The sequence below is a fragment of the Cherax quadricarinatus genome, chromosome 61 (assembly GCF_038502225.1).
Source record: "Cherax quadricarinatus isolate ZL_2023a chromosome 61, ASM3850222v1, whole genome shotgun sequence".
NCBI classification, from domain to species: Eukaryota; Metazoa; Arthropoda; class Malacostraca; order Decapoda; family Parastacidae; genus Cherax; species Cherax quadricarinatus.
The window spans coordinates 8,068,735-8,095,701 of record NC_091352.1 but is presented as its reverse complement, the minus strand read 5'-3'; the positions used below and the strand labels follow the sequence as shown (position 1 = coordinate 8,095,701).

The window sequence follows — 26,967 nt, the reverse complement described above, 5'->3', positions numbered from 1 at the left end:
TTAAAAGATAAAGAATCACACACAAAGTGGGAGTTGTCACAGCTGCTCTTTGCTGATGACACTGTGCTCTTGGGAGATTCTGAAGAGAAGTTGCAGAGATTGGTGGATGAATTTGGTAGGGTGTGCAAAAGAAGAAAATTAAAGGTGAATACAGGAAAGAGTAAGGTTATGAGGATAACAAAAAGATTAGGTGATGAAAGATTGAATATCAGATTGGAGGGAGAGAGTATGGAGGAGGTGAACGTATTCAGATATTTGGGTTGGACGTGTCAGCGGATGGGTCTATGAAAGATGAGGTGAATCATAGAATTGATGAGGGAAAAAGAGTGAGTGGTGCACTTAGGAGTCTGTGGAGACAAAGAACTTTGTCCTTGGAGGCAAAGAGGGGAATGTATGAGAGTATAGTTTTACCAACACTCTTATATGGGTGTGAAGCATGGGTGATGAATGTTGCAGCGAGGAGAAGGCTGGAGGCAGTGGAGATGTCATGTCTGAGGGCAATGTGTGGTGTGAATATAATGCAGAGAATTCGTAGTTTGGAAGTTAGGAGGAGGTGAGGGATTACCAAAACTGTTGTCCAGAGGGCTGAGGAAGGGTTGTTGAGGTGGTTCGGACATGTAGAGAGAATGGAGCGAAACAGAATGACTTCAAGAGTGTATCAGTCTGTAGTGGAAGGAAGGCGGGGTAGGGGTCGGCCTAGGAAGGGTTGGAGGGAGGGGGTAAAGGAGGTTTTATGTGCGAGGGGCTTGGACTTCCAGCAGGCATGCGTGAGCGTGTTTGATAGGAGTGAATGGAGACAAATGGTTTTTAATACTTGACGTGCTGTTGGAGTGTGAGCAAAGTAACATTTATGAAGGGATTCAGGGAAACCGGCAGGCCGGACTTGAGTCCTGGAGATGGGAAGTACAGTGCCTGCACTCTGAAGGAGGGGTGTTAATGTTGCAGTTTAAAAACTGTAGTGTAAAGCACCCTTCTGGCAAGACAGTGATGGAGTGAATGATGGTGAAAGTTTTTCTTTTTCGGGCCACCCTGCCTTGGTGGGAATCGGCCGGTGTGATAATAAAAAAATAAAAAAATAATATGAAAATGGAAAAAAATATATATTGGCAACACTTCTGCAATTGGCATTGCTCCATGTTGCTGCCAGGTGATCTCCAAGTGCCAACTTTGCGACCTCATATCTTGGTAAGTACTGACCCTAAAATTTTTTTTTATCCTATAACACTTAGAAAAATGTGCTCTTTCTTTCAATAAAAGAAAAAAAAAATTTATTTTTCAAAATACTCGGGGCACTGAGGTAGTGAACGTATATATACGTTTGGACCGTTTACGGGTTAAAGGACAAATGAGCAAGGCAGTAAATTTCTAGCAGCAGTTACCCATGTTTGTACTATCTTGCTATTGCATGAGTGTGAAGCTGAAGTGTATTAAAATTTTCCTCTTTGTCACTATTGCTGATCTTTTCTTTTTTTCTTGTGAACTCAATAGTAGATGAATCTTACACATAGGTATTTACATTTAATGTATACACTTAAGCTTATTTTTTTGTTTGTTTCTTAATAGTTCTTAGTCCAGTAATATTTGCATTCTGATTTAGGAAGCATGTTCTGAGAGTGAGCTGTGGGGTGATGATCCCTGCAAATGTTAACAGATTACAATGGAAAACCCTCATCAAATGTGTTTTGATTTGTTTAGATTTTATGTATAAAAATATTAGTAAAGAATATTGAATGTATGAATCAATTTTGTGTGTCATTAGAAAATTATGAAATGGGAAATTAAATTTAATTTTTGCATCTTAACTTATCCACAAGTTCAGCTCATTCTCATTTCCAAAGTAATCTTCTGTTTAAAATTTACAAGTTAAATGATGGTTTGTGTTCCTGATATATAATTAAAAATGCTTTCAAAAATTATTTTCTTGGCTCAAATTTTAATAATGACATGTTAATTAATTGATACATAGTAGGTTGGTAGACAGCAGCCGCCCAGGGAGGTACTACCGTACTGCCAAGTGCATGTAAAACAAAAGCCTGTATTTGTTTTATGTGATGGTAGGATTGCTGGTGTCTTTTTTTTTGTCTCGTAAACATGCAAGATTTCAGGTACGTCTTGCTACTTCTACTTACACTTAGGTCACACTACATATGCATGTACACATGTATGTATACATACTCATCTGAGTTTTCTTTGATTGTATCTTAATAGTTCTTGTTCTTATTACTTTTCCTTTCACATCCATGGGAAAGTGGAATAAGAATCTTTCCTCTGTAAGCCATGCATGTTGTAAAAGTCAACTAAAATGCCGGGAGCAGTGGGCTAGTAACCCCTTTTCCTGTATAGTCTACTAAAAAGAAAAAGAAGAAAACTGTCAAAGTGGGAAGGAGGGGGTAAAGGGAGTTTTGTGGGTGAGGGGCTTGGACTACCAGCAAGTGTGTGTGTGTGTGTGTGTGTGTGTGTTAGATAGGAGTAAATGGAGACGAATGGTTTTTGGGACTTGATGAGCTGTTGGAGTGTGAGCAGGGTAATAGTTAGTGAAGGGATTCAGGGAAACCAGTTATATTGATTTAGCCTGGACTTGAGTCCTGAAAATGGAAAGTACAGTGCCTGAACTTTGAAGGAGGGGTCTGAGATATTGACACTTTGAAGGGACTTCTAAACTGTTGTATCTGAGCATCTCTGCAAAGACAGTGATTATGTATGAGTGAAATGAAAGTGTTGAATGATGATGAAAGTATTTTCTTTTTGGGGATTTTTCTTTTTGGGTCACTCTGCCTCAGTGGGAGACGGCCGACTTGTTGTAAAAAAAAAAAGTATGAAAGAGGGAAAGGTACCTAGGAATTGGCAGAGAGCATATATAATTCCTTTATATAAAGGGAAGGGGGACAAAGATTGTAAAAATTATAGGGAAATAAGTTTACTGAGTATAACAGGTAAAGTGTATGGTAGGGTTAATATTGAAAGAATTAGAGGTAAGAGAGAGAGAGCAAGATTGCAGATGAGCAAGGAGGCTTAAGAATGGGTAGGGGATGTGTAGATCAGGTGTTTACATTGAAACATCTATGTGAACAGTATTTAGATAAAGGTAGGGAAGTTTTCATTTCTTTTATGGATTTAGAAAAGGCATATGATAGAGTGGATAGGGGAGCAGTGTGGCAGATGTTGCAAGTATATGGAATAGGTAGTAAGTTAGTAAATGCTGTAAAGAGTTTTTATGAGGATAGTGAGGCTCATGTTAGGGTTTGTAGGAGAGAGGAAGATTTCTTCTGGGTAAAAATAGGTCTTAGACAGGGGTGTATAATGTTTAACATATTTAATGTGTTTAATGTTTAACATATTTATAGATGGGGTTGTACAAGAAGTAATTGCTAGGGTGTTGGAGGGAGGGGCGGGATTAAGTTATGGGGAATCAAATACAAAATGGGAGTTGACAGTTACTTTTTGCTCATGATACTGTGCTTTTGGGGGATTCTAAAGAAAAGTTGCAAAGGTTAGTGGATTAGTTTGGGAGGATGTGTAAAGGTAGAAAGTTGAAAGTGAATATAGGTAAGAGTAAGGTGATGAGTGTATCAAATGATTAAGATAAAGAAAAATTGGATATCACATTGGAGGGAGGGAGGGAGTATGGTAGAAGTGAATGTTTTAAGATATTTGGGAGTTGACTTGTCAGCACATGGGTTTATGAAGGATGAAGTAAACCACAGAATTGTTGAAAGAAAAAAGGTGAGTGGTGCATTGAGATATCTGTGGAGACAATGAACATTATCTATGGAGGCAAAGAAGGGAATGCATGAGAGTATAGTGGGTGTGAAGCAAGGGTTGTAAATGCTGCAGCAAGGAGGCGGCTACAGGCAGTGGAGACGTCATGACTAAGGGCAGTGTGGTGTAAATATTATGCAGAGAATTTGTAGTGTGCAAATTAGGAGGTGGTTTGGAGTTACTAAAAGTATTAGTCAGAGGGCTGAAAGGGGGCTGTTGAGGTGGTTTGGTCATTTAGAGAAAATGGAACAAAGTAGAATGACTTGGAGAACATATAAATCTATTGGGGAAGGAAGGTGGTGTAGGCGTCGTCCCTGAAAAGGTTGGAGGGAGGGGATAAAGGAAGTCTTCTGGGTGAGGGGCTTGGACTTCCAGCAAGTGTGCCTAAGCGTGTTAGATAGGAGTGAATGGAGATCAATGGTTTTTGGGACCTGACGAAGTGTTGGAGTGTGAGCAGGGTAATATATTGTTAAGGGATTCAGGGAAACTGGTTAGCCAGACTTAAGTCATGGAAATGGGAAGTACAATGCCTGCACTTTCAAGGAGGGGTTTGGGATATTGGCAGTTTGGAGGGTCGTCTAAACTGTCGTATCTGATCGTCTCTGCAAAGATAGTGATTATGTATGGGTGATGGTGAAAATGTTGAATGATTAAAGTTTTTCTTTTTTTTGGGGGGGGAGGGGTTCTTTGTTTTTGGGTCACCCTGCCTGTGGGAAATGGCCGAAGTGTTAAAAAAAAAATGTTAAATTTTTGTGTTAATAAAGTTCCTTTTAATTACATTGCAGGAAGAAACCAAGCAAGCGCAGTTTCTATCTTTAGCAATTGTTTACTTTATCTCTGTGCTAATGGTATCAAAATATAGAGATATTCTTGAACCTCCTACCAACCCTCCCTCCTCGCCGCCACCGCCACCACATGCTCCTCATACCAATGGTGCATTTACACAACATCATTTCTCAGGTGAGCTCTCATCTTTGTTATTATTATATATTGCTGTCTGCATAAGCTACTGTATAGTATTTTATATCATACAACAATTAATAATTTGAATAATATACATTGAATATTGAAAGATATAAATTTAAGTAAGACAGAAGGCTAAGGAGGGATTGTTGAGGTGGACATAAAAATCTGGGGTGGAGGGAAGGAAGGGTAGGGATCATCTCGGAAATAGTTGGAGGGAGAGGGTAAAGGAGGTTTTGAGTGCTTGGGGCTTGAACATCTAACAGACTTGTGTGAAGGTTAGATTGGACTGAGTGGAGGCAAGTGTTTTTCAGCCTTGATGTGCTTTCAGTGTGTACAAAGTAGCATTTACTGGATTCAGGGAAACCAACTAGCTGGACTTGAGTCCTGGAAGTGGGGAATACAGTGCCTGCACCTTGCAGTTCAGAGGACCAGCTGAACTGTAATGCTAGCACACTTCTGGCAAAGGCAATGATTAAATGAATGATGATAAATATGTTACCTCTCTTTTTGTTGGTGGGGTGGGGGGTGGGGAGGGGTCATCCTACCTCTGTGGGAAATGGTGCCCTGTTAAAAATAGTTTTAATTGTGCCAGCTTTTAGAGAGTAAGAAGAGAGAGGAGGAAGGGACAGATGTAGACTGTACAGATTGACAGAAACTTTTATAGCAGCTTGTGTTAAAAGATGCTTCTGACTGTCCTCTTATCAACTTTTCTTGATACAGAAAATACAGCCAAAAATAGTGAGAGTGAAAAGTGTGAAGAGAAGAAGAAGATAAATACTGTAGATGTAGGAGATGCAGGCATAATGCAAGTATCAAATCAAGCTAAGAAACCAGTTAAGGATAAAGGGGAGGAGGCTGCTGTTTTGCCCACTGATATTCCTACAACTGTTTCTGCTGTAGATGTAAAGGATTTGGGAAAATCAAAAGATCTTAAAGCTTTATCTGTAACTATTCCGACTTTAACCTTGTCTGTATCACAGTCAACTCTCAAGCAGACAAATGCAACAGTAACTGTAAAATCATCTTCACCTGTTAAGAAAGATCAGCTTGTAGGCGCAGTCAGTTCAACACACAGTGGAAAAGATGTATCACGTCCCACAAAGAAGAGTGATCTCAGTCTTCCTACATTTTATCAGACATTGAATCCAAAGTTTATGCCAGGAAGTTCCTCAACTGGATTGTTTGGGAAAGCAAAAGAGAAGAATTGGAAGCTGTCTGTCATTAGGGGTCATGGGAAGTTTCGAAAGGAGCACTCGCAATCTTCAACATCAAAAGATTCTTGTGAAGTTCCGGCTGTCAAGAAGTACAATGATGTGGAAGGTACTTTGTAGAAATATGAAATCACGTAGAAGCATTGAAGCATTGTGGCACTTGCTGTTATGAAAATTACACAGAATAATTATTGTTTGTCTCAAATTTCACGGTTGTGTGTGTATTCATTAGTTCCTTCATTATGTGCAGGAATGTTCTTTCACTGTGTATGTCACTATAAATTTGTTTTTATTTTCCAGCTTTTGTATAATGAGCAATATATCCTTACAAACCAGATTTTAGAACATATTAAAGTATTAATGTATAAGAGAACCTTACAATGTTGGCAGTACTGCAGTACAGTATATAACAATCAGGTAGTGTATTTGCTTCAGAATGTTAATTTTCCTTTTCTGATGGAGTAATACTCTTGGAGTTAAATATTGGCTCCGATACCTGATTTGCACATTTTTCTTTATTATTTTTAATCTTATCTTTATTTCACTTTCGGTTGCATTATTTTAGAATATGTTAAACACTGATTAAAACAATGTGGCAAAGTAACTTTTTCATTATAATCATTAATGGTTAATTTTGTTACAATTATACTTATAATGAAGAAAAATGCTAAGGTAAAATGCTCACTAGATTCCTATCTTGTTATTGTATAGTAATGTACAATTTTGCTTTTAGCTATACAGTATCAGAATTTTACATTTGATGTTGTAAATTCAACTAAATTGGTTCTTATCTATTCGAAACACCTGATTGTTGTGTGTACACATTCTTAAACATTATTCTAGGAAAGTTTAGATTAAGTCCATGTTAGATATTAGTCATACATATATCACAGCTAGAGACTTATTGAAAATTGTGTACTGTTAGAATATATACTTTTTTTTTACTTAAAATTTTGTATTATAATTCTTAACAGGGCTGGATGCAGCACAAAAGCATCTATTGTATGCCCCACACCAACGAATATTTGTAGTTGGGTAATAGATACACACCATAGATTTTTATTCTGTTTTATAATCTTCGCAATTTTTTTTTTTAATATGAAAAATGTACACTTTTAGTTTAAAAATGAACATTATAGCCTTGAACCAGAACACAAAATAATACCAAGAAAGGTCATTGTTAGCGAAAAAGTAGTAGATTACATGAGGACAGGGGAGGAAAATGGTATTTGGAAACTGTTGATTATATTACACAACACTACAATATATGCAGTATAAGTAAATAGATAATTACTCACTCACCCACACTCATACAGCATGCTGAAGGAAAACTGACTAACAGTTGGTCACCTGCACTCTGGTTGTGTGTGAACTTTGAACATATATTGGGACTCAAAATTTCAATTACAGAACTTAAAGAAATTTGAAAATCAAAATTACTGTTGATGTAAATATTTTAACTGAATAGATTTTTAAACCTTAGATAATTGTAGTCAACTGGTGTCTTGTTATATTTTAGAAGTATTTGTCAGTCAGAATTATTACATGATAAGTTTTGTCACCCTGCCTCAGTGGGAGACAGCCAGTGTGTTAAAAAAGGTATATGATCTTTTTCTGTGCAGTGAGTCTTAAAAATAAAGTGATGCACATGCCCCTCAGAGCAACTGTGAACCCAAATGTTTGGGAACATTTAATGCTTTTTTGCTGTGTGATGCTTGTAATCATGTATATGGTTGGTATTTTTGTTTAATAAATGTATGATGATGAAAGTATTTTCTTTTTGGGGATTTTCTTTCTCTTTGGGTCACCCTGCCTCGGTGGGAGACGGCCGACTTGTTAAAAAAAAAAAAATGTATGAAAGAGGGGAAGGTATCTAGGGATTGGCAGAGAGCATGTATAGTCCCTTTATATAAAGGGAAGGGGGACAAAAGAGATTGTGAAAATTATAGAGGAATTAGTTTACTGAGTATACCAGGAAAAGTGTACGGTAGGGTTATTATTGAAAGAATTAGAGGTAAGACAAAATGTAGGATTGCGGACGAGCAAGGAGGTTTCAGAGTGGGTAGGGGATGTGTAGATCAAGTGTTTACATTGAAGCATATATGTGAACAGTATTTAGATAAAGGTAGGGAAGTTTTTATTGCATTTATGGATTTAGAAAAGGCATATGATAGAGTGGATAGGGGAGCAATGTGGCAGATGTTGCAAGTATATGGAATAGGTGGTAAGTTACTAAATGCTGTAAAGAGTTTTTATGAGGATAGTGAGGCTCAGGTTAGGGTGTGTAGAAGAGAGGGAGACTACTTCCCGGTAAAAGTAGGTCTTAGACAGGGATGTGTAATGTCACCATGGTTGTTTAATATATTTATAGATGGGGTTGTAAAAGAAGTAAATGCTAGGGTGTTCGGGAGAGGGGTGGGATTAAATTATGGGGAATCAAATTCAAAATGGGAATTAACACAGTTACTTTTTGCTGATGATACTGTGCTTATGGGAGATTCTAAAGAAAAATTGCAAAGGTTAGTGGATGAGTTTGGGAATGTGTGTAAAGGTAGAAAGTTGAAAGTGAACATAGAAAAGAGTAAGATGATGAGGGTATCAAATGATTTAGATAAAGAAAAATTGGATATCAAATTGGGGAGGAAGAGTATGGAAGAAGTGAATGTTTTCAGATACTTGGGAGTTGACGTGTCGGCGGATGGATTTATGAAGGATGAGGTTAATCATAGAATTGATGAAGGAAAAAAGGTGAGTGGTGCATTGAGGTATATGTGGAGTCAAAAAACGTTATCTTTGGAGGCAAAGAAGGGAATGTATGAAAGTATAGTAGTACCAACACTCTTATATGGGTGTGAAGCTTGGGTGGTAAATGCAGCAGCGAGGAGACGGAGGCAGTGGAGATGTCCTGTCTAAGGGCAATGTGTGGTGTAAATATTATGCAGAAAATTTGGAGTGTGGAAATTAGGAAAAGGTGTGGAGTTAATAAAAGTATTAGTCAGAGGGCAGAAGAGGGGTTGTTGAGGTGGTTTGGTCATTTAAAGAGAGAATGGATCAAAGTAGAATGACATGGAAAGCATATAAATCTATAGGGGAAGGAAGGCGAGGTAGGGGTCGTCCTCGAAAGGGTTGGAAAGAGGGGGTAAAGGAGGTTTTGTGGGTGAGGGGCTTGGACTTCCAGCAAGCGTGCATGAGCGTGTTAGATAGGAGTGAATGGAGACGAATGATACTTGGGACCTGACGATCTGTTGGAGTGTGAGCAGGGTAATATTTAGTGAAGGGATTCAGGGAAACCGGTTATTTTCATATAGTCGGACTTGAGTCCTGGAAATGGGAAGTACAATGCCTGCACTTTAAAGGAGGGGTTTGGGATATTGGCAGTTTGGAGGGATATGTTGTGTATCTTTATATGTGTATGCTTCTAGACTGTTGTATTCTGAGCACCTCTGCAAAAACAGTGATAATGTGCGAGTGTGGTGAAAGTGTTGAATGATGATGAAAGTATTTTCTTTTTGGGGATTTTCTTTCTTTTTTGGGTCACCCTGCCTCGGTGGGAGACGGCCGACTTGTTGAAAAAAAAAAAAAATATATATATATATAACAAAAAAGGCACAATACCGTGACTGGAACGATACACAAATAACCCGCACATAGGAGAGAGGAGCTTACGACGACATTTCAGTCAGACTTCGACCATTTACAAAGTCACACTAACGAAAAGGAGAGCGGGAAGGGTATATATAGGCAGGAGGTAGTAGTAGTAATGGAGGTGGAAGGAAGTAGTAGTGGGGAGGTAGTAAGAGGAGGAGGAGCCAGTCAAATACTAAGAAAGAGGAGCACTGCAAGGGCGCTAGGTGCCCGCAGAGGGTAAGAGCAAGAACACCGAGGGGGGGAAAAATAAATACAAATAAATACTAATAAATAGGTAGTAGGTTGGTAAACAGCAACCGCCCAGGGAGGTACTTCTGTCCTGCCAAGTGAGTGTAAAACGGAAGCCTGTAATTGTTTTACATGATGGTAGGATTGCTGGTGTCTTTTTTCTGACTCATAAACATGCAAGATTTCAGGTACGTCTTGCTACTTCTACTTACACTTAGGTCACAGTACACATACATGTACAAGCATATATATACACATCCCTCTGGGTTTTCTGCTATTTTCTTTCTAGTTCTTATTCTTGTTTATTTCCTCTTATCTCCATGGGGAAGTGGAACAGAATTCTTCCTCCGTAAGCCATGCGTGTTGTAAGAGGCGACTAAAATGCCAGGGGCAAGGGGCTAGTAACCCCTTCTCTTGTATAAATTACTAAAATTAAAAAGGGAAACTTTTGTTTTTCTGTTTGGGCCACCCTGCCTTGGTGGGATACGGCCGGTTTGTTAAAAAAAAAAAAAATGGTACAGAAGAAAGACAACCCGAAGGTTGTCTTTCTTCTGCACTGTGTATTTGTTCCTTATTTATTTATTTATTTTTCCCCCCCTTGGTGTTCTTGCTCTTAACCTCTGTGGGCACCTAGCTCGTTCGCAGTGCTCCTCTTTCTTAGTATTTGACTAGCTCCTTCCCCTCTTACTACCTCCCCATTACTACTTCCTTCCACCTCCTCCACTACTACTGCTGCTGCTGCTGCCGCTGCCACTGCCGCCGCCGCCGCCGCCGCCGCCGCCGCCGCCGCCGCCGCCGCCGCCGCCGAGAGATTCTGGGAGGTGTTAAGCAAGTGTGTAGGAACTTGTGAGCCAAGTGAAAGAGTAATTGTGGTAGGGGACCTAAATGCTAAAGTAGGAGAAGCATATAGAGAAGGTATGGTAGGTAAGTTTGGGGTGCCAGGTGTAAATAATAATGGAGAGCATTTGATTGAACTTTGTATAGAAAGGGACTTGGTTATAGGTAACACAAATTAAAAAAAAACAAAGTGGATTAAGTATACAAGATATGATGTAGGGTGAAATGACAGTAGTTTGTTGGACTGCATATTGGTAGATAAAAGATTGTTGGATAGACTTCAGGATGTACATGTTGATAGAGGGGCCACAGATATATCAGATCACTTTTTAGTTGTAGCTACACTGAGAGTAAAAGGTAGATGGGATAAAAGGAACGTGGAAGCAGCAAGTAAGAGAGAAGTGAAGGTTTATAAACCCAAGGAGGAGGCAGTTAGTGTAAGATATAAGCAACTGTTGGAAGTCAGATGGGCTAGTGAGAATACAGGCAATGGGGTAGATGTATGGGGTAAGTTTAAGAATATAGTGTTTGAGTGTTCAGCAGAAGTTTGTGGTTACAGGAAAGTAGGTGTGGGAGAGAAGAAGAGTGATTGGTGGGATGATGACATAAAGAGAGTAGTAAGAGAGAAAAAGTTAGCATATGATAGGTTTTTACAAAGTAGAAGTGATGCAAGGAGGGAGAAGTATATGGAGAGAAAAAGAGAGGTTAAGAGAGTGGTGAAGCAGTGTAAAAATAGAACAAATGAGAGAGTGGATGAGATGTTATCAACAAATTTTGTTGAAAATAAGAAAAAGTTGTGGAGCGAGATTAATGAGTTGAGAAAGCCTAGGGAAAAAATGGATTTGTTAGTTAAAAATAGGAGAGGAGAGTTAATAAATGGAGAGATAGAGGTATTGGGAAAATGGTGGGAATATTTTGAGGAATTGTTAAATGTTGAATAACATCTTATAGGATTGAAAAAGAACCAGTTGTGAGTGTGGGGGAAGTGAGTAGAATGAAAGGGGGTAAAGCAGCTAGGATTGATCGGATAAAGATAGAAATGTTAAAAGCAGGTGGGGATATAGTTTTGGAGTGGTTGGTGTTTTTATTTAATAAATGTATGGAGGCAAAGAAGGGAATGTATGAAAGTATAGTAGTACCTACACTCTTATATGGATGTGAAGCTTGGGTGGTAAATGCAGCAGTGAGGAGACGGTTGGAGGCAGTGGAGATGTCCTGTCTAAGGGCAATGTGTGGTGTAAATATTATGCAGAAAATTCGGAGTGTGGAAATTAGGAGAAGGTGTGGAGTTAATAAAAGCATTAGTCAGAAGACAGAAGAGGGCTTGTTGAGGTGGTTTGGTCATTTAGAGAGAATGGATCAAAGTAGAATGACATGGAAAGCATATAAATCTATAGGGGAAGGAAAGAGGGGTAGGGGTCGTCCTCGAAAGGGTTGGAAAGAGGGGGTAAAGGAGGTTTTGTGGGCGAGGGGCTTGGACTTCCAGCAAGCGTGCATGAGCGTGTTAGGAGTGAATGGAGACGAATGATACTTGGGACCTGACGATCTGTTGGAGTGTGAGCAGGGTAATATTTAGTGAAGGGATTCAGGGAAACCGGTTATTTTCATATAGTCGGACTTGAGTCCTGGAAATGGGAAGTACAATGCCTGCACTTTAAAGGAGGGGTTTGGGATATTGGCAGTTTGGAGGGATATGTTGTGTATCTTTATACGTATATGCTTCTAAACTGTTGTATTTTGAGCACCTCTGCAAAAGCAGTGATAATGTGTGAGTGTGGTGAAAGTGTTGAATGATGATGAAAGTATTTTCTTTTTGGGGATTTTCTTTCTTTTTTGGGTCACCCTGCCTCGGTGGGAGATGACCGACTTGTTGAAAAAAAAAAAAAAATGTATAGAAGAGGGTAAGGTACCTAGGGATTGGCAGAGAGCATGCATAGTTCCTTTGCATAAAGGTAAAGGGAACAAAAGTGTAAAAATTATAGGGGAATAAGTCTGTTGAGTATACCTGGTAAAGTGTATGGTGGAATTATTATTGATAGAATTATGAGTAAGACTGAGAGCAGGATAGCAGATGAACAAGGAGGCTTTAGGAAAGGTAGGGGGTTTGTAGACCAAGTGTTTGCAGTGAAACACATAGGTGAACAGTATTTGGATAAGGGTAAAGAGGTTTTTATGGCATTTATGCCTCTTCAAGGGGGGCTCTTTGTTGTGGTGAAGAGGCTCTTGGTCTGAGGAATTAGACCTGTCGGTCTCCTTCGTCAGACCGAACCTAATTACCCCCCAATCCCCCCTTTCCCTATCCCATCCTCCCCTTTTTCCTTTCATCTTCCTCCTCCCCACCCCTCCCTTTTGCCCTTCCTCTTTTTGGCCTTTGGGATTTCTCCCACAGGCGCGCTAGTTCCTAAGTAGGGGAAAGGATACCGGTGTCCATCCCATTCCGTTGAGGTTCTTGGCGGTGGCGTAGTTAGTCGTGGAATCTGGATCGCCTGGGGATGTCCCGATCCCTCTCCGGTATCCCGGAGTGTAGCTTTGGGTGTCTTTCGGGCGACGGGTGTATCTCTGGAAGCCTTCTTTCGGATTCCGGGAGTGGTGGCTGAAGGAGGTATGCTTTGTGGTGGATATCCGGCCGCCCTCTCTTTTGTCCACCGAGGTAGCTCGGCAGATGTGAGGTTGCTATCCCGGATTGCTGGTATACTGGCATGAAGGGTAGGGTATGGCACGGGTTTCATGCTGCATCTGCGCTACTAACGGTGCTGAGGTCCTCTTGGGCGCGGAGGGAGATTTCCGGCCCTTTCATTCCTCCTGGGAACTATTCCTCCCTGCTCCCCCCTTTTTTTATTCTTTTTTTTATTTTTATTTTCTTTTCTTCTTTCTTTTTTTTTCTTAAAAACAAAAAGCAAAGGAGCAACCTAACCATGGAGAACCCAATCCATGAACCCACTACCCCCGGGCCCCTTCTTGATACCGCACCCCATTCTGACCCTGCCTTGTTTTTAGACCACTCTTCGGACACTCCTGATGCCCCTGTACCTCTTGCTGGTGCTGTTTCCTCACCTGCTTCAGGTACTGGGGCTACGACTGACTCCTTCGATTTATCTGACCTCCGCTCTCCTTTGACTATGCTTCCGGCCTCTCCCTCTACAGTACGGCAATTTTCGAATCGCCAGCCCGTTTCACAACGGACCAACTCCAGTCCTACTCCTAAACGCCAACGTCAATCTCCTGATGATGTTCCTTCGTTCCTTCCCATTCTACTTGGAAACGACTGACACGTCATGCACTCCCTCTCCACGCTCAGTTTCGGACCACACAATGGACTAAATTCTTTACTTTAAGACCGACTTCTAATTCTGCCTATCTTTCTGACCATAGTATTGGCAAAGCGCTCCTGCGTCATGTTGGTAGAGATATTTCATTTCATGCTCTCAAGAGCAGTACGTGCATTGTCACTGTCCAGAATGCTACCCAAGCTCATGATCTTTCTCTACTTTTGCATATCGATACTACTACTATCACTATTGAAGAACATCTTTCTCTCAATTCTTGTAGTGGTACTGTCATTCTGCCCCATACCATAGTCCAACAGAATTTCCAGTCATGTGGCAATGACATTCTTGAACAGCTGGAACTCCAGAATCTCCCAATCCTCAAAGTAGACACTTGTGTCCTTCCTGCCCGCGGGCGGAGACATTACCCTTACAATGTGGCTCAATTAACTTTCGACAGCCGTGAACTCCCGTCCTCTGTTTATGTCGCGGGACATCGGTTACAAGTTCAAAAGGTGATCCCTACACCGCAACAGTGTAGAAATGGCTGGCGTTTTGGTCACCCAGCAAAATATTGCAGATCTATGGCCGAATGCCCAGTCTGTGGTGCCGACGACCATTCTAATGCATCTTGCAGTCAACCTCCATCTTGCCTTAATTGTAATGAGGCTCACCCTTCGTACTCTCGCTGTTGCCAGGTCTACTTGAGTGAGCGTGAAATCCATTGCCTCAAAGAGGCAGAAGGTCTCCCTTATGCTATGGCAGTTACTCATCTCTGCCTCCAAGGGAGACTACCCCGTGTTTCTTATTCTCGTGTTTCAAAACGTCCCCCCACTTCTGGGGTCCCATCTTCTGTAGCCTCCTCTGTTGTTGCCCCTCCCATAACCACTCCGGCATCTAATCCTTTTGCTGTCCTTGGCTCTGACGTCCCGACTACAACTCAGTCTGTTCTCACATCTTCGCATCCTTCCTCACAAGCCCCAGTATCGACAAAACCCCGTATCACACCTTATACCAATCGCCCCTCTACTTCTCAGAAGTCCAAAAAAATCCCCAGTGCTCAAATCTTCTTTGCCCCTTCCTTCCCTTCTTCCACCTCTGCACTTTACCTTTCCAGTCTCTGTGTCTAGTTCTTCCCCTCTCTCTGGCTCTATTACAAGTGTGGAGGTTCACCCTCCTCCTCGTACTATACCTTCCACCCCCGTCCCCTCCCAAGTTTCCCCCTCTTCTGCCACCTCCCAGGTTTCTGCCTCTTCTGTCCCCTCCCACACTTCTTCTACAGTTCCCTACACTCTTTCGGCTCTCTCTACTTTGGTACAGTCCATTACTGTCCCAATCTTTACTCACCCTCATCCTTCTACCTCCAATATTGTCTCCCATACATCTTTGAATTCAGAAACACTTGAAGCCATTTCAGAATATATTGCAGAGACTAAACCTTCAATGGACACTGATCCACCTCCTACTCCCTCTCTTCCCTCTCCTCCATTCTTCGCAACGCTCCATTCCTTCGCTACTTGAACGTCTTCCAATACCACCACACGTTGACTTTTCTAACCCCTCTAGTCCGTAGGTGCCCTTCCCTACAGATTCCTGGTATTTTCTTTATTGCTAATCATGGCCTATTTACAGTGGAATATCCGTGGCCTCAGGGGTAATCGGGGTGAGCTTCAGATGTTGCTTTCCAGGTTTTCCCCTGTTGGTGCTTGCTTACAAGAACCAAAATTACACTCGGCTGTTTTCCAACCTATCTCAGGCTATAATTTATTGTATTCTTCGGATCCTTTCTCAGATGGGACCTTTAATGAAAGTGCCCTTCTACGCAATGATATTCCGTACTGTCAACTATTTGTCCATACCTCGCTGCATTACACTGCAGCCTGTATCCACTTGACTAAGTGGTTTACAATATGTTCTTAAGAACATAAGAACATAAGAACGAAGGAACACTGCAGAAGGCCTACTGGCCCATGCGAGGCAGGTCCAAGTCCCTACCGGCTTAAGCCAATGCACCCAACCTAGTCAGGTCAGGTCACATTGACTTAAGGGAGGAACACGGCAACCGACCTGTTAGCACAAGCTATCAGGTCCAACTCACACCCACCCACATCTACTCATGTATTTATCCAACCTATTTTTAAAGCTACACAACGTTCTGGCCTCTATAACGGTACTTGGGAGTTTGTTCCACTCATCCACAACTCTATTACCAAACCAGTACTTTCCTATATCCCTCCTGAATCTGAATTTTTCCAACTTAAAACCATTGCTGCGAGTCCTGTCTAGGCTAGATATTTTCAGCACACTATTTACATCCCCTTTATTTATTCCTGTCTTCCACTTATAAACCTCAATCATATCCCCCCTAATTCTACGTCTTTCTAGAGAGTGCAGTTTCAGGGCCCTTAGTCTATCCTCATAGGGAAGGTTTCTGATACATGGGATCATCTTTGTCATCCTCCTTTGTACATTTTCCAGAGAATTTATATCCATTCTGTAATACGGTGACCAAAACTGTGCAGCATAATCTAAATGAGGCCTAACCAAGGATGTATAGAGTTGAAGAACAACCTGAGGACTCCTATTATTTATGCTTCTTGATATGAAGCCAAGGATTCTATTAGCTTTATTGCGAACACTTATGCACTGTTGTCTTGGTTTCAGATTACTGCTAACCAGAACTCCTAAATCTTTTTCGCAATCCGTAATATTAAGATCTACATTATTTAGTTTATATGTGGCATGGTTATTGTCCTGTCCAACATTTAGAACTTTGCATTTGTCTATATTAAACTGCATCTGCCACTTCTCCGACCACTGCATCAGTCTATTCAAATCCTCCTGGAGTGCTCGAATGTCCTCGTCAGAATGAATTCGACGGCCTATTTTGGTGTCATCGGCAAACTTGCCGATGTCGCTCTTTATGCCCTCATCTATGTCGTTTATGTAGATTGTGAACAGCAGGGGGCCCAACACTGACCCCTGTGGAACACCGCTCGTGACGCTTCCCCACTCTGATTTCTCCCCATTTATGCAAACTCTCTGCTGCCTATTTGTCAACCATGCCTCTATCCAGGAAAAAATTTCTCCTCCTATTCCATGTGCTTTAATTTTCCTCAATAGTCTCTGATGTGGGACCCTGTCAAAAGCCTTACTGAAGTCCATATACACAATATCATATTCATTACCATGATCTACCTCCTCAAATACCTTAGTGAAAAAAGTTAATAAATTCGTAAGGCAGGAACGCCCCTTTGTAAAACCATGCTGAGATTCGTTGATTAATTTATGCTTTTCAAGGTGGCTACGAACTGCCTCGGCAATTATTGATTCCATAAATTTTCCCACTATGGAGGTTAGGCTTATTGGTCTATAGTTCGAAGCTAAGGACCTGTCACCTGTTTTGAAAATAGGTATCACATTTGCCATTTTCCACTTATCTGGCACCATGCCAGTTTGTAGTGATATGTTGAAAAGATTAGCCAAAGGTGTGCTAAGCTCCTCTTTACATTCCTTTAGAACCCTTGCATACAGTTCATCAGGGCCTGGGGATTTGTTAGGTTTTAATTTATCTATTTGCCTAAGGACCATGTCACTTGTGACCCTAATAGTGCACAGTTTATTATCGTCCTGTTCTACATAATTTATCATTACTGGAATATCGCTGGTATCCTCCTGTGTAAAAACTGAGAGGAAGTATGTGTTAAAAATTCTACACATTTCCTTATCACTGTCAGTGAGCTGACCCGAGGAACTTTTGAGTGGGCCTATCTTGTCCCTGATCTTACTTCTGTATACCTTCTTGAGCATTTTCTATCCCAGATTTTGCCTTTCTAGTTTCATCCTTACCACCACCACTTCTGTTACTTAGTGATTTAACGCCCACCATTTCCTCTGGGGGGGGTCTCATTGTGACTCACGAGGCATCCAGTTGGAGGCTTTTCTCGCCTCTCATCCCCTCCATGTTTTAAATACGGGTACTCCCACCCATTTTGATCCTCGTACTCATACTCTCTCTTGCATCGATCTATCAGTCTGCTCTTCCTCCACTGCACTAGACTTCACCTGGTCTGTTCTACTGGACTTACATGACAGCGATCATTTTCCAATCATTCTTACTTCTCCTTCCTATTCACCACCTTTCCGTAGCCCTCGCTGGCAATTTGATCAGGATCTTTACTCACAACTCACTGCTTTTAGTGAGGTCCCTTCTTCATCCTCCATTGATGAGCTTCTACACCTCTTCTCGACGTCAGTTTATACCGCAGCTTCTCATTCTATACCCCAAACCTCAGGCAGGCATTCTCAGAAGTGCGTGCCTTGGTGGTCTCCTGCTTGTGCTCGTGCAGTACATTTGAAACGCGCTGCATGGGGCAGGTACCGGTACAATAGAACTGCTGAGAGACTTCTTGATTTTAAGCAGAAGCGTGCAATCACTCGCCGTGTCATCCGTGAAGCTAAACACACTTGCTGGCGAGACTGTTTCCACTATCACCTCTGCTTCTTCTATGAGTGCAGTCTGGAGAAAAGTGAGGAAATTGAGTGGTAAATGCTCTCCTGACTTGGCTCCTGTTCTACGGGTCGCTGGTGTTGATGTAGCAAACCCTCTCGACATTGCCATTGAACTTGGCACACATCTGGTCCGTATTTCCTGGGGGCTCCATCTATGCCCCTTGTTTCTTTCCTCAAAGTCTGCCAGAGAGTTAGTACCCTTGGACTTTTCTTCTCTCAGAGAAGAACAGTATAATGTGCCTTTTACACTTCAAGAACTGGAGGCAACGCTCTCAGCTTGCCGATCATCAGCGGCTGGGCCTGACGACATTCATATTCATATGTTACAACATTTACCTCGGTCAGCCCTTGTAGTCCTCTTACACCTCTTCAATCTTATTTGGGCACAAGGAGTTCTTCCCCAGCTGTGGAAATCTGCCATTGTTCTCCCTTTCCGCAAATCAGGTACTACAGGACATGATGCCTCCCACTATCGTCCCATCGCTCTTACTAGTGCAGTTTGCAAAGTGATGGAACGTCTCGTAAATCGACGTTTAATGTGGTATTTAGAGACACATAACAGTCTCTCCGCTAGTCAATATGGCTTTCGTAAGGGCCATTCTACCATAGACCCCTTACTACGCTTGGATACGTATGTTCGTAATGCCTTTGCAAATAATCACTCAGTTATTGCCATGTTTTTTGACCTTGAGAAGGCATATGACACAACTTGGAGGTATAATATTTTGGCCCAGGCCCACTCCTTAGGCCTCCGAGGCAATCTACCATCCTTCCTTAAGAACTTTTTAACTGACAGGCATTTCCGTGTTCGAGTCAATAATGTTCTTTCCCCGGACTTCGTCCAAGCTGAAGGTGTCCCTCAGGGATATGTTCTAAGCACAACACTTTTTCTCCGTGCTATAAATGATTTGGCCTCTGTTCGTCCACCCAATATTTGGTCATCACTCTATGTTGATGACTTCGCTATTGCTTGTGCAGGCGCTGACTGTCATCTCATTGCAGTTTCTCTCCAGCATGCGGTCGACCGTGTTTCCACTTGGGCCACCACGCATGGGTTTAAATTTTCAAGTACCAAAACTCGCCAAATTACTTTCACTAGACGCTCTGTCATCTCCGATCATCCTTTGTATCTCTATGGCTCCCGTATCCCCGAACGTGATACAGTCAGGTTTCTAGGCCTTCTCTTTGACCGTAGGTTATCCTGGAAACCTCACATTACCTCTCTGAAGGCAACTTGTCACAGCCGGCTAAACCTTCTTAAAACCCTTGCTCATCTTTCCTGGGGAGCTGATCGTCGAACTCTGCTTCGCCTACATTCAGCCCTCGTTTTATCGGAACTCGATTATGGTGACCAGATTTATTCAGCGGCCTCTCCTGCTACTTTAGCCTTAACCCCATCCATCACCAAGGATTACGTTTATGCCTTGGTGCTTTTCGCTCTTCCCCTATTGAGAGCCTCTATGCAGAAGCAAAAGTTCCATCCTTGTCTGATCGCCGTGATGCCCATTGCCTTCGCTGCTATGTACGCTCTCACGATCTCCACAATCCTTCCATTTATAGAATGGTCACCGATGTTAGTAGACATTCTTTATTCATTCGCCGCCCGTTTGCTCCGTCCCTTTTCTCTTCGCCTACATTCACTCTTGTGTTCCCTTCAGTTACCACCTTTATATGTTCATGTAGCATCTCACTTTTCCCTACCCCCCTGGGAAGTTCCAGCTGTTCGGGTCTGTTCTTTCTCACTCCCTTGCTCAAAAGCTCAACTGCCTATGGTGGCTTCCCGCTCTCTTTTTCTTGATCACTTCCACTCCCATTCTCATGCCATCGCTGTGTACACAGATGGCTCTAAGTCTTCAGACGGCGTCGGATTCACAGCAGTGTTTCCGGACAACGTCGTGCGGGGGCATTTACTATCTTCGGCTAGCAGTTTTACTGCTGAATTGTATGCCATTCTTGCAGCACTTATTCGTATCGCATCTATGCCTGTGTCATCATTTGTTGTAGTCTTAGACTCCCTTAGTGCTCTACAGGCTATACGAAAATTTGTTACATCTCACCCCCTAGTTCTCCGTATCCTACTTTGGCTACGCCATATCTCTACCGAGCATAAAGATATTATTTTTTGTTGGGTCCCTGGTCATGTCGACGTACAGGGCAATGAACAGGCAGACACTGCTGCGCGGTCAGCAGTACATGACCTACCAATTTCCTATAGAGGTGTTCCATTTCTGGACTATTTTGCTGCAATAGCTACCCACCTTCACGCCCGTTGGCAACAACGTTGGTCATCTCTGCTTGGTAACAAACTTCATTCTATTAAACCGAGAGTAGGTTACTGGCCGTCTTCTTGTCATCAGTGCCGTGGTTGGGAGACCACTCTCTCCCGTCTTCGCATTGGCCACACTCGTCTTACTCACGGGTATCTCATGGAGAGGCACCCTGTTCCTCTCTGTGAGCAGTGTCAAGTTCCAGTATCGATTAGCCACATTCTGTTAGACTGCCCTCTCTATCAACGAGCACGCAGAATTTACCTCCAACGCCGTCTTCGTTCTACTACTCTCTCTTTACCTTCCCTTCTTGCTGATGGACCCTCCTTTAATCCTGACTCTCTCATTGACTTCTTGACAATGACTGATTTACTCCACAAACTCTGATGATGATACCTTACGCACTCCTCTCAGCCCTTTCTAGCTCAGTCTCTTGCTGCCCTTTACCCTTTCACCATCCACTGCCCCGCTGTTATCCGTAACCTATTACTCGTCCACCTCCCTTTTGCCACCTAATGCCCTCGCTTCCTTCCTGCCCTGCAGCGCTGTATAGCCCTTGTGGCTTAGCGCTTCTTTTTGATTATAATAATAATAATAATATGGCATTTATGGATTTGGAAAAGCATATGATACGGGGGCAATGTGGCAGATGTTGCAAATATATGGAATAGGAGGTAGGTTATTGAAGGCAGTGAAAAGCTTTTACAAGGATAGTGAGGTTCTGGTTAGAGTATGTAGGAGAGAGGGGGTTATTTCCCAGTAAAAGTAGGCCTTAGGCATGGATGTGTGATGTCACCATGGTTGTTCAATATATTTATAGATGAATTAATAAGAGAAGTGAATGCTTGGGTGTTGGCAAGAGGTGTGGGGTTAAAAGATAAAGAATATAACACAAAGTGGGAGTTGTCACAGTTGCTCCTTGCTGATGACACTGTGGTTGTGGGAGATTCTGAAGAGAAGTTTCAGAGGTTGGTTGATGAGTTTGGTAGGGTCTGTAAAAGAGGGAAGTTAAAAGTGAATATACGATAGAGTAAGGTGATAAGGATAACAAAAAAATTAGGTAACAGAAGATTGGATATCAGATTGGAGGGAGAGAGTATGGAGGAGTTGAATGTTTTCAGATATTTGGGAGTGGGCATATACTGTACTTATGGGAGATTGTAAAGAAAAGTTGCAATGGTTAATGGACGAGTTTGGGAGGGTGTGTAAAGGTAGAAAGTTGAAAGTGAACATAGATAATAGTAAGGTGATGAGGGTATCAAATGATTTAGATGAAGAAAAATTGGACATCACATTGGAGAGGAGTAGTATGGAAGAAGTGAATGTTTTCAGATATTTGGGAGTTGACTTGTGAGCAGATGGGTTTATGAAGGATGAGGTTAACCATAGAATTGATGAAGAAAAAAAGGTGAGTGGTGCATTGAGGTATCTCTGGAGACAAAAAATGTTATCCAAGGAGGCAAAGAAGGGAATGTAAGAAAGTGTAGTGGTACCAACACTTATATGGGTGTGAAGCTTGGGTTGTAAATGCTGCAGCAAGGAGGCGGTTGGAGGCAGTGGAGATGTCCTGTCTAAGGACAATGTGTGTGGTGTAAATATTATGCAGAGAATTCGGAGTGTGGAAATTAGGAGGAAGTGTGGAGTTACTAAAAGTATTAGTCAGAGGGCTGAAGAGGGGTTGTTGAGGTGGTTTGGTCATTTAGAGAGAATGGATCAAGGTAGAATGACTTGGAGAGTGTATAAATCTGTACGGGAAGGAAGGCGGGGTAGGGGTTGTTCTCGAAAAGGTTGGAGGGAGGGGGTAAAGGAGGTTATGTGGGTGAGGGTATTGGACTTCCAGCAAGCATGGGTGAGTGTGTTAGATAGGAATGAATGGAGGCGAATGGTTTTTGGGACTTGATGAGCTGTTGGAGTGTGAGCAGGATAATGTTTAGTGAAGGGATTCAGGGAAACCAGTTATTTTTATATAGCCAGACTTGAGTACTGGAAAAGGGAAGTACAATGCCTGCACTTTAAACGAGGGGCTTGGGGTATTGGCAGTTTGGAGGGGTATGTTATATATGCTTCTAAACTGTTGTATCTGGGCACCTTTGCAAAAACAGTAATTATGTGTGAGTGAGGTGAAAGTGTTGAATTATGATGAAAGTATTTTCTTTTTGGGGATTTTCTTTCTTATTGGGTCACCCTGCCTCGATGGGAGACTGCCGACTTGTTGAAAAAAAAAAATTCAGATATCCTGTACAATTTTTTTTTCTGACCTCTATTTGTTTATCTAGGTATACAAGTAAAGTACAGTAGTTGCTACTTATACAAAAGTGTGAGGAAGGAATATGTAGGAAGTTACTTGGAGGCGAATTTTGCAAAATTAATTGATAGTTAAGATTTTAAAGGTATGAGGATGTTAACAATAACTTTGAATATGTAAGGAATTTTTGCCTTTCATTTTATTTCAGTTGTTCTTACTGTGCATATTTTTGTTAGGTACGGAACGCTCTGGAGAGGTTGATGAAGATGGAGAATATGAAGTTATTGTCGTTGATCAACACAATTCCTCAATTCTAGCATCTGATCATTGTTCCACTGCCTCCTCAGGTCCACCATCACTTAAAGTTAGTAATATTTTCCTTGTTTGTATGCTATTCTAATTAGTATTTATGCTTACATGATAAATATTACCATTAAATATACATTGTATATTTTGTATATTAGTCATCATTTATGTGGATGTGGCTAATATTGTATTATCATCTGAAGAGTACACTAGATTTGCTAATTATGTTTATATAGTTTTAATAGAGGTTGCATTTTTATGTGAGATCAGCTAATAATAGAGGCATCTGAAATTCAATTAAGAGATATAAATAGCTGTATGTTTGGACTGATATTAAGAAGGGTTAACCACATACAAGGAGAATGACTACCATGTTATCCCATTTTATGGATGCTGTGGTGTAACAGTTAACTGCACCTCCATTATGTCATTTGTTTCTAATAAAATTGTCAGTAAAAAAAAATTATTAGATTCCATATTTTGGTAGCAGTAAAAGTAACTTTCTTACCTCTGGACCTAAGCAGATGAACAAACTTCATTTCTATAAAGTGGAGTACAGTATATTATACAATTAGGGTAATTGTCATACTTCTTTCAATGCACCGGCCGTATCCCACCGAGGCGGGGTGGCCCAAAGAGAAAAACAAGAGTTTCTCCTTTTAAATTTAGTAATATATACACGAGAAAGGGTTACTAGCCCCTTGCTCCTGGCATTTTAGTCACCTCTTACGACATGCATGGCTTACAGAGGGAGAATTTTGTTCCACTTCCCCATGTAGAAATTGTTGTATATAAACTATTTTTATGGAAAGCCCCTTTTTATGCAAGGCATTTCAGGAAACCTTAAAACTAAATTATGATTACTAGTATGTGGAATACCTAAAGTATGCATGGAGGGCATCCTGAGGGCCAGCAACCCCACAGCCTGGTCCATGACCAGGCCTCATGGTGAAATGTTGAGAAGTAAAGAATTGCTGGCTTCTGAATTTATCAGTTGTTGATGTTTAGCAAAATATGCTTTTCATAATTCAGTATTGTGTTAAATCAGACTAACATAATTGGGTTATTAAGGTTAAATGAAGGTAATGTACAATTGTATACCTAAACATTTATGTGCCCAGAAAATCATCGTACAGATTTATGCCTCTGTATGTAAAATATTTGCAGATTATACTAAATAAAGATGATGGTTATCAGTGGTGGCTCGTGACACCAGTAATACCTATACTATCATACCGCATCAAACATCTATTTTTAATTATTTTTTATCTCGTTTCAACAAAATAAAAAAATCGCTTATTAATACATTGAGAACAACATACAAGAGATTTTTCCTGTAATATATTTGTCATTTGCAAATTATTTTAATGTGAGGTTGATGAACTTTGTATAGAAAGGGGTTTAGTTATAGGTAATACATATTTTAAGAAAAAGAGGATAAATAAGTATACAAGATATGATGTAGGGTGAAATGACAGTAGTTTGTTGGATTATGTATTGGTAGATAAAAGACTGTTGAGTAGACTTCAGGATGTACATGTTTATAGAGGGGCCACAGATATATCAGATCACTTTCTAGTTGTAGCTACACTGAGAGTAAAAGGTAGATGGGATACAAGGAGAATAGAAGCATCAGGGAAGAGAGAGGTGAAGGTTTATAAACTAGAAGAGGAGGCAGTTAGGGTAAGATATAAACAGCTATTAGAGGATAGATGGGCTAATGAGAGCATAGGCAATGGGGTCGAAGAGGTATGGGGTAGGTTTAAAAATGTAGTGTTAGAGTGTTCAGCAGAAGTTTGTGGTTACAGGAAAGTGGGTGCAGGAGGGAAGAGGAGCGATTGGTGGAATGATGATGTAAAGAGAGTAGTAAGGGAGAAAAAGTTAGCATATGAGAAGTTTTTACAAAGTAGAAGTGATGCAAGGAGGGAAGAGTATATGGAGAAAAAGAGAGAGGTTAAGAGAGTGGTGAAGCAATGTAAAAAGAGAGCAAATGAGAGAGTGGGTGAGATGTTATCAACAAATTTTGTTGAAAATAAGAAAAAGTTTTGGAGTGAGATTAACAAGTTAAGAAAGCCTAGAGAACAAATGGATTTGTCAGTTAAAAATAGGAGAGGAGAGTTATTAAATGGAGAGTTAGAGGTATTGGGAAGATGGAGGGAATATTTTGAGGAATTGTTAAATGTTGATGAAGATAGGGAAGCTGTGATTTCGTGTATAGGGCAAGGAGGAACAACATCTTGTAGGAGTGAGGAAGAGCCAGTTGTGAGTGTGGGGGAAGTTCGTGAGGCAGTAGGTAAAATGAAAGGGGGTAAGGCAGCCGGGATTGATGGGATAAAGATAGAAATGTTAAAAGCAGGTGGGGATATAGTTTTGGAGTGGTTGGTGCAATTATTTAATAAATGTATGGAAGAGGGTAAGGTACCTAGGGATTGGCAGAGAGCATGCATAGTTCCTTTGTATAAAGGCAAAGGGGATAAAAGAGAGTGCAAAAATTATAGGGGGATAAGTCTGTTGAGTATACCTGTCAAAGTGTATGGTAGTGTTATTATTGAAAGAATTAAGAGTAAGACGGAGAATAGGATAGCAGATGAACAAGGAGGCTTTAGGAAAGGTAGGGGGTGTGTGGACCAGGTGTTTACAGTGAAACATATAAGTGAACAGTATTTAGATAAGGCTAAAGAGGTCTTTGTGGCATTTATGGATTTGGAAAAGGTGTATGACTGGGTGGATAGGGGGGCAATGTGGCAGATGTTGCAGGTGTATGGTGTAGGAGGTAGGTTACTGAAAGCAGTGAAGAGTTTTTACGAGGATAGTGAGGCTCAAGTTAGAGTATGTAGGAAAGAGGGAAATTATTTCCCAGTAAAAGTAGGCCTTAGACAAGGATGTGTGATGTCACCGTGGTTGTTTAATATATTTATAGATGGGGTTGTAAGAGAAGTAAATGCGAGGGTCTTGGCAAGAGGCGTGGAGTTAAAAGATAAAGAATCACACATAAAGTGGGAGTTGTCACAGTTGCTCTTTGCTGATGACACTGTGCTCTTGGGAGATTCTGAAGAGAAGTTGCAGAGATTGGTGGATGAATTTGGTAGGGTGTGCAAAAGAAGAAAATTGAAAGTGAATACAGGAAAGAGTAAGGTTATGAGGATAACAAAAAGATTAGGTGATGAAAGATTGGATATCAGATTGGAGGGAGAGAGTATGGAGGAGGTGAATGTACAGTGGACCCCCGGTTAACGAACTTTTTTCATTCCAGTAGTATGTTCAGGTGCCAGTACTGACCGAATTTTTTCCCATAAGGAATATTGTGAAGTAGATTAGTCCATTTCAGACCCCCAAACATACACGTACAAACGCACTTACATAAATACACTTACATAATTGGTCGCATTTGGAGGTGATCGTTAAGCGGGGGTCCACTGTATTCAGATATTTGGGAGTGGACGTGTCAGCGGATGGGTCTATGAAAGATGAGGTGAATCATAGAATTGATGAGGGGAAAAGGGTGAGTGGTGCACTTAGGAGTCTGTGGAGACAAAGAACTTTGTCCTTGGAGGCAAAGAGGGGAATGTATGAGAGTATAGTTTTACCAACGCTCTTATATGGGTGTGAAGCATGGGTGATGAATGTTGCAGCGAGGAGAAGGCTGGAGGCAGTGGAGATGTCATGTCTGAGAGCAATGTGTGGTGTGAATATAATGCAGAGAATTCGTAGTTTGGAAGTTA

At 41.2% G+C, this 26,967-nt stretch overlaps 1 protein-coding gene across 7 annotated transcripts in view; it reads left to right on the top strand.

Moving 5' to 3' along the window:
* rg (A kinase anchor protein rugose) overlaps window positions 1-26,967 on the top strand; it is an 803,540-nt gene that overhangs the window by 136,650 nt on the left and 639,923 nt on the right. For 6 of the 7 annotated variants that reach the window (XM_070098204.1, XM_070098202.1, XM_070098203.1 and 3 more), the window contains 3 exons: window positions 4,545-4,719; window positions 5,446-6,045; window positions 23,176-23,303. In XM_070098204.1, the coding sequence (XP_069954305.1) occupies window positions 4,545-4,719; window positions 5,446-6,045; window positions 23,176-23,303 (903 nt within the window). The remainder of the gene's footprint in view (window positions 1-4,544; window positions 4,720-5,445; window positions 6,046-23,175; window positions 23,304-26,967) is intronic. The other variant, XM_070098206.1, reaches the window with a different exon arrangement.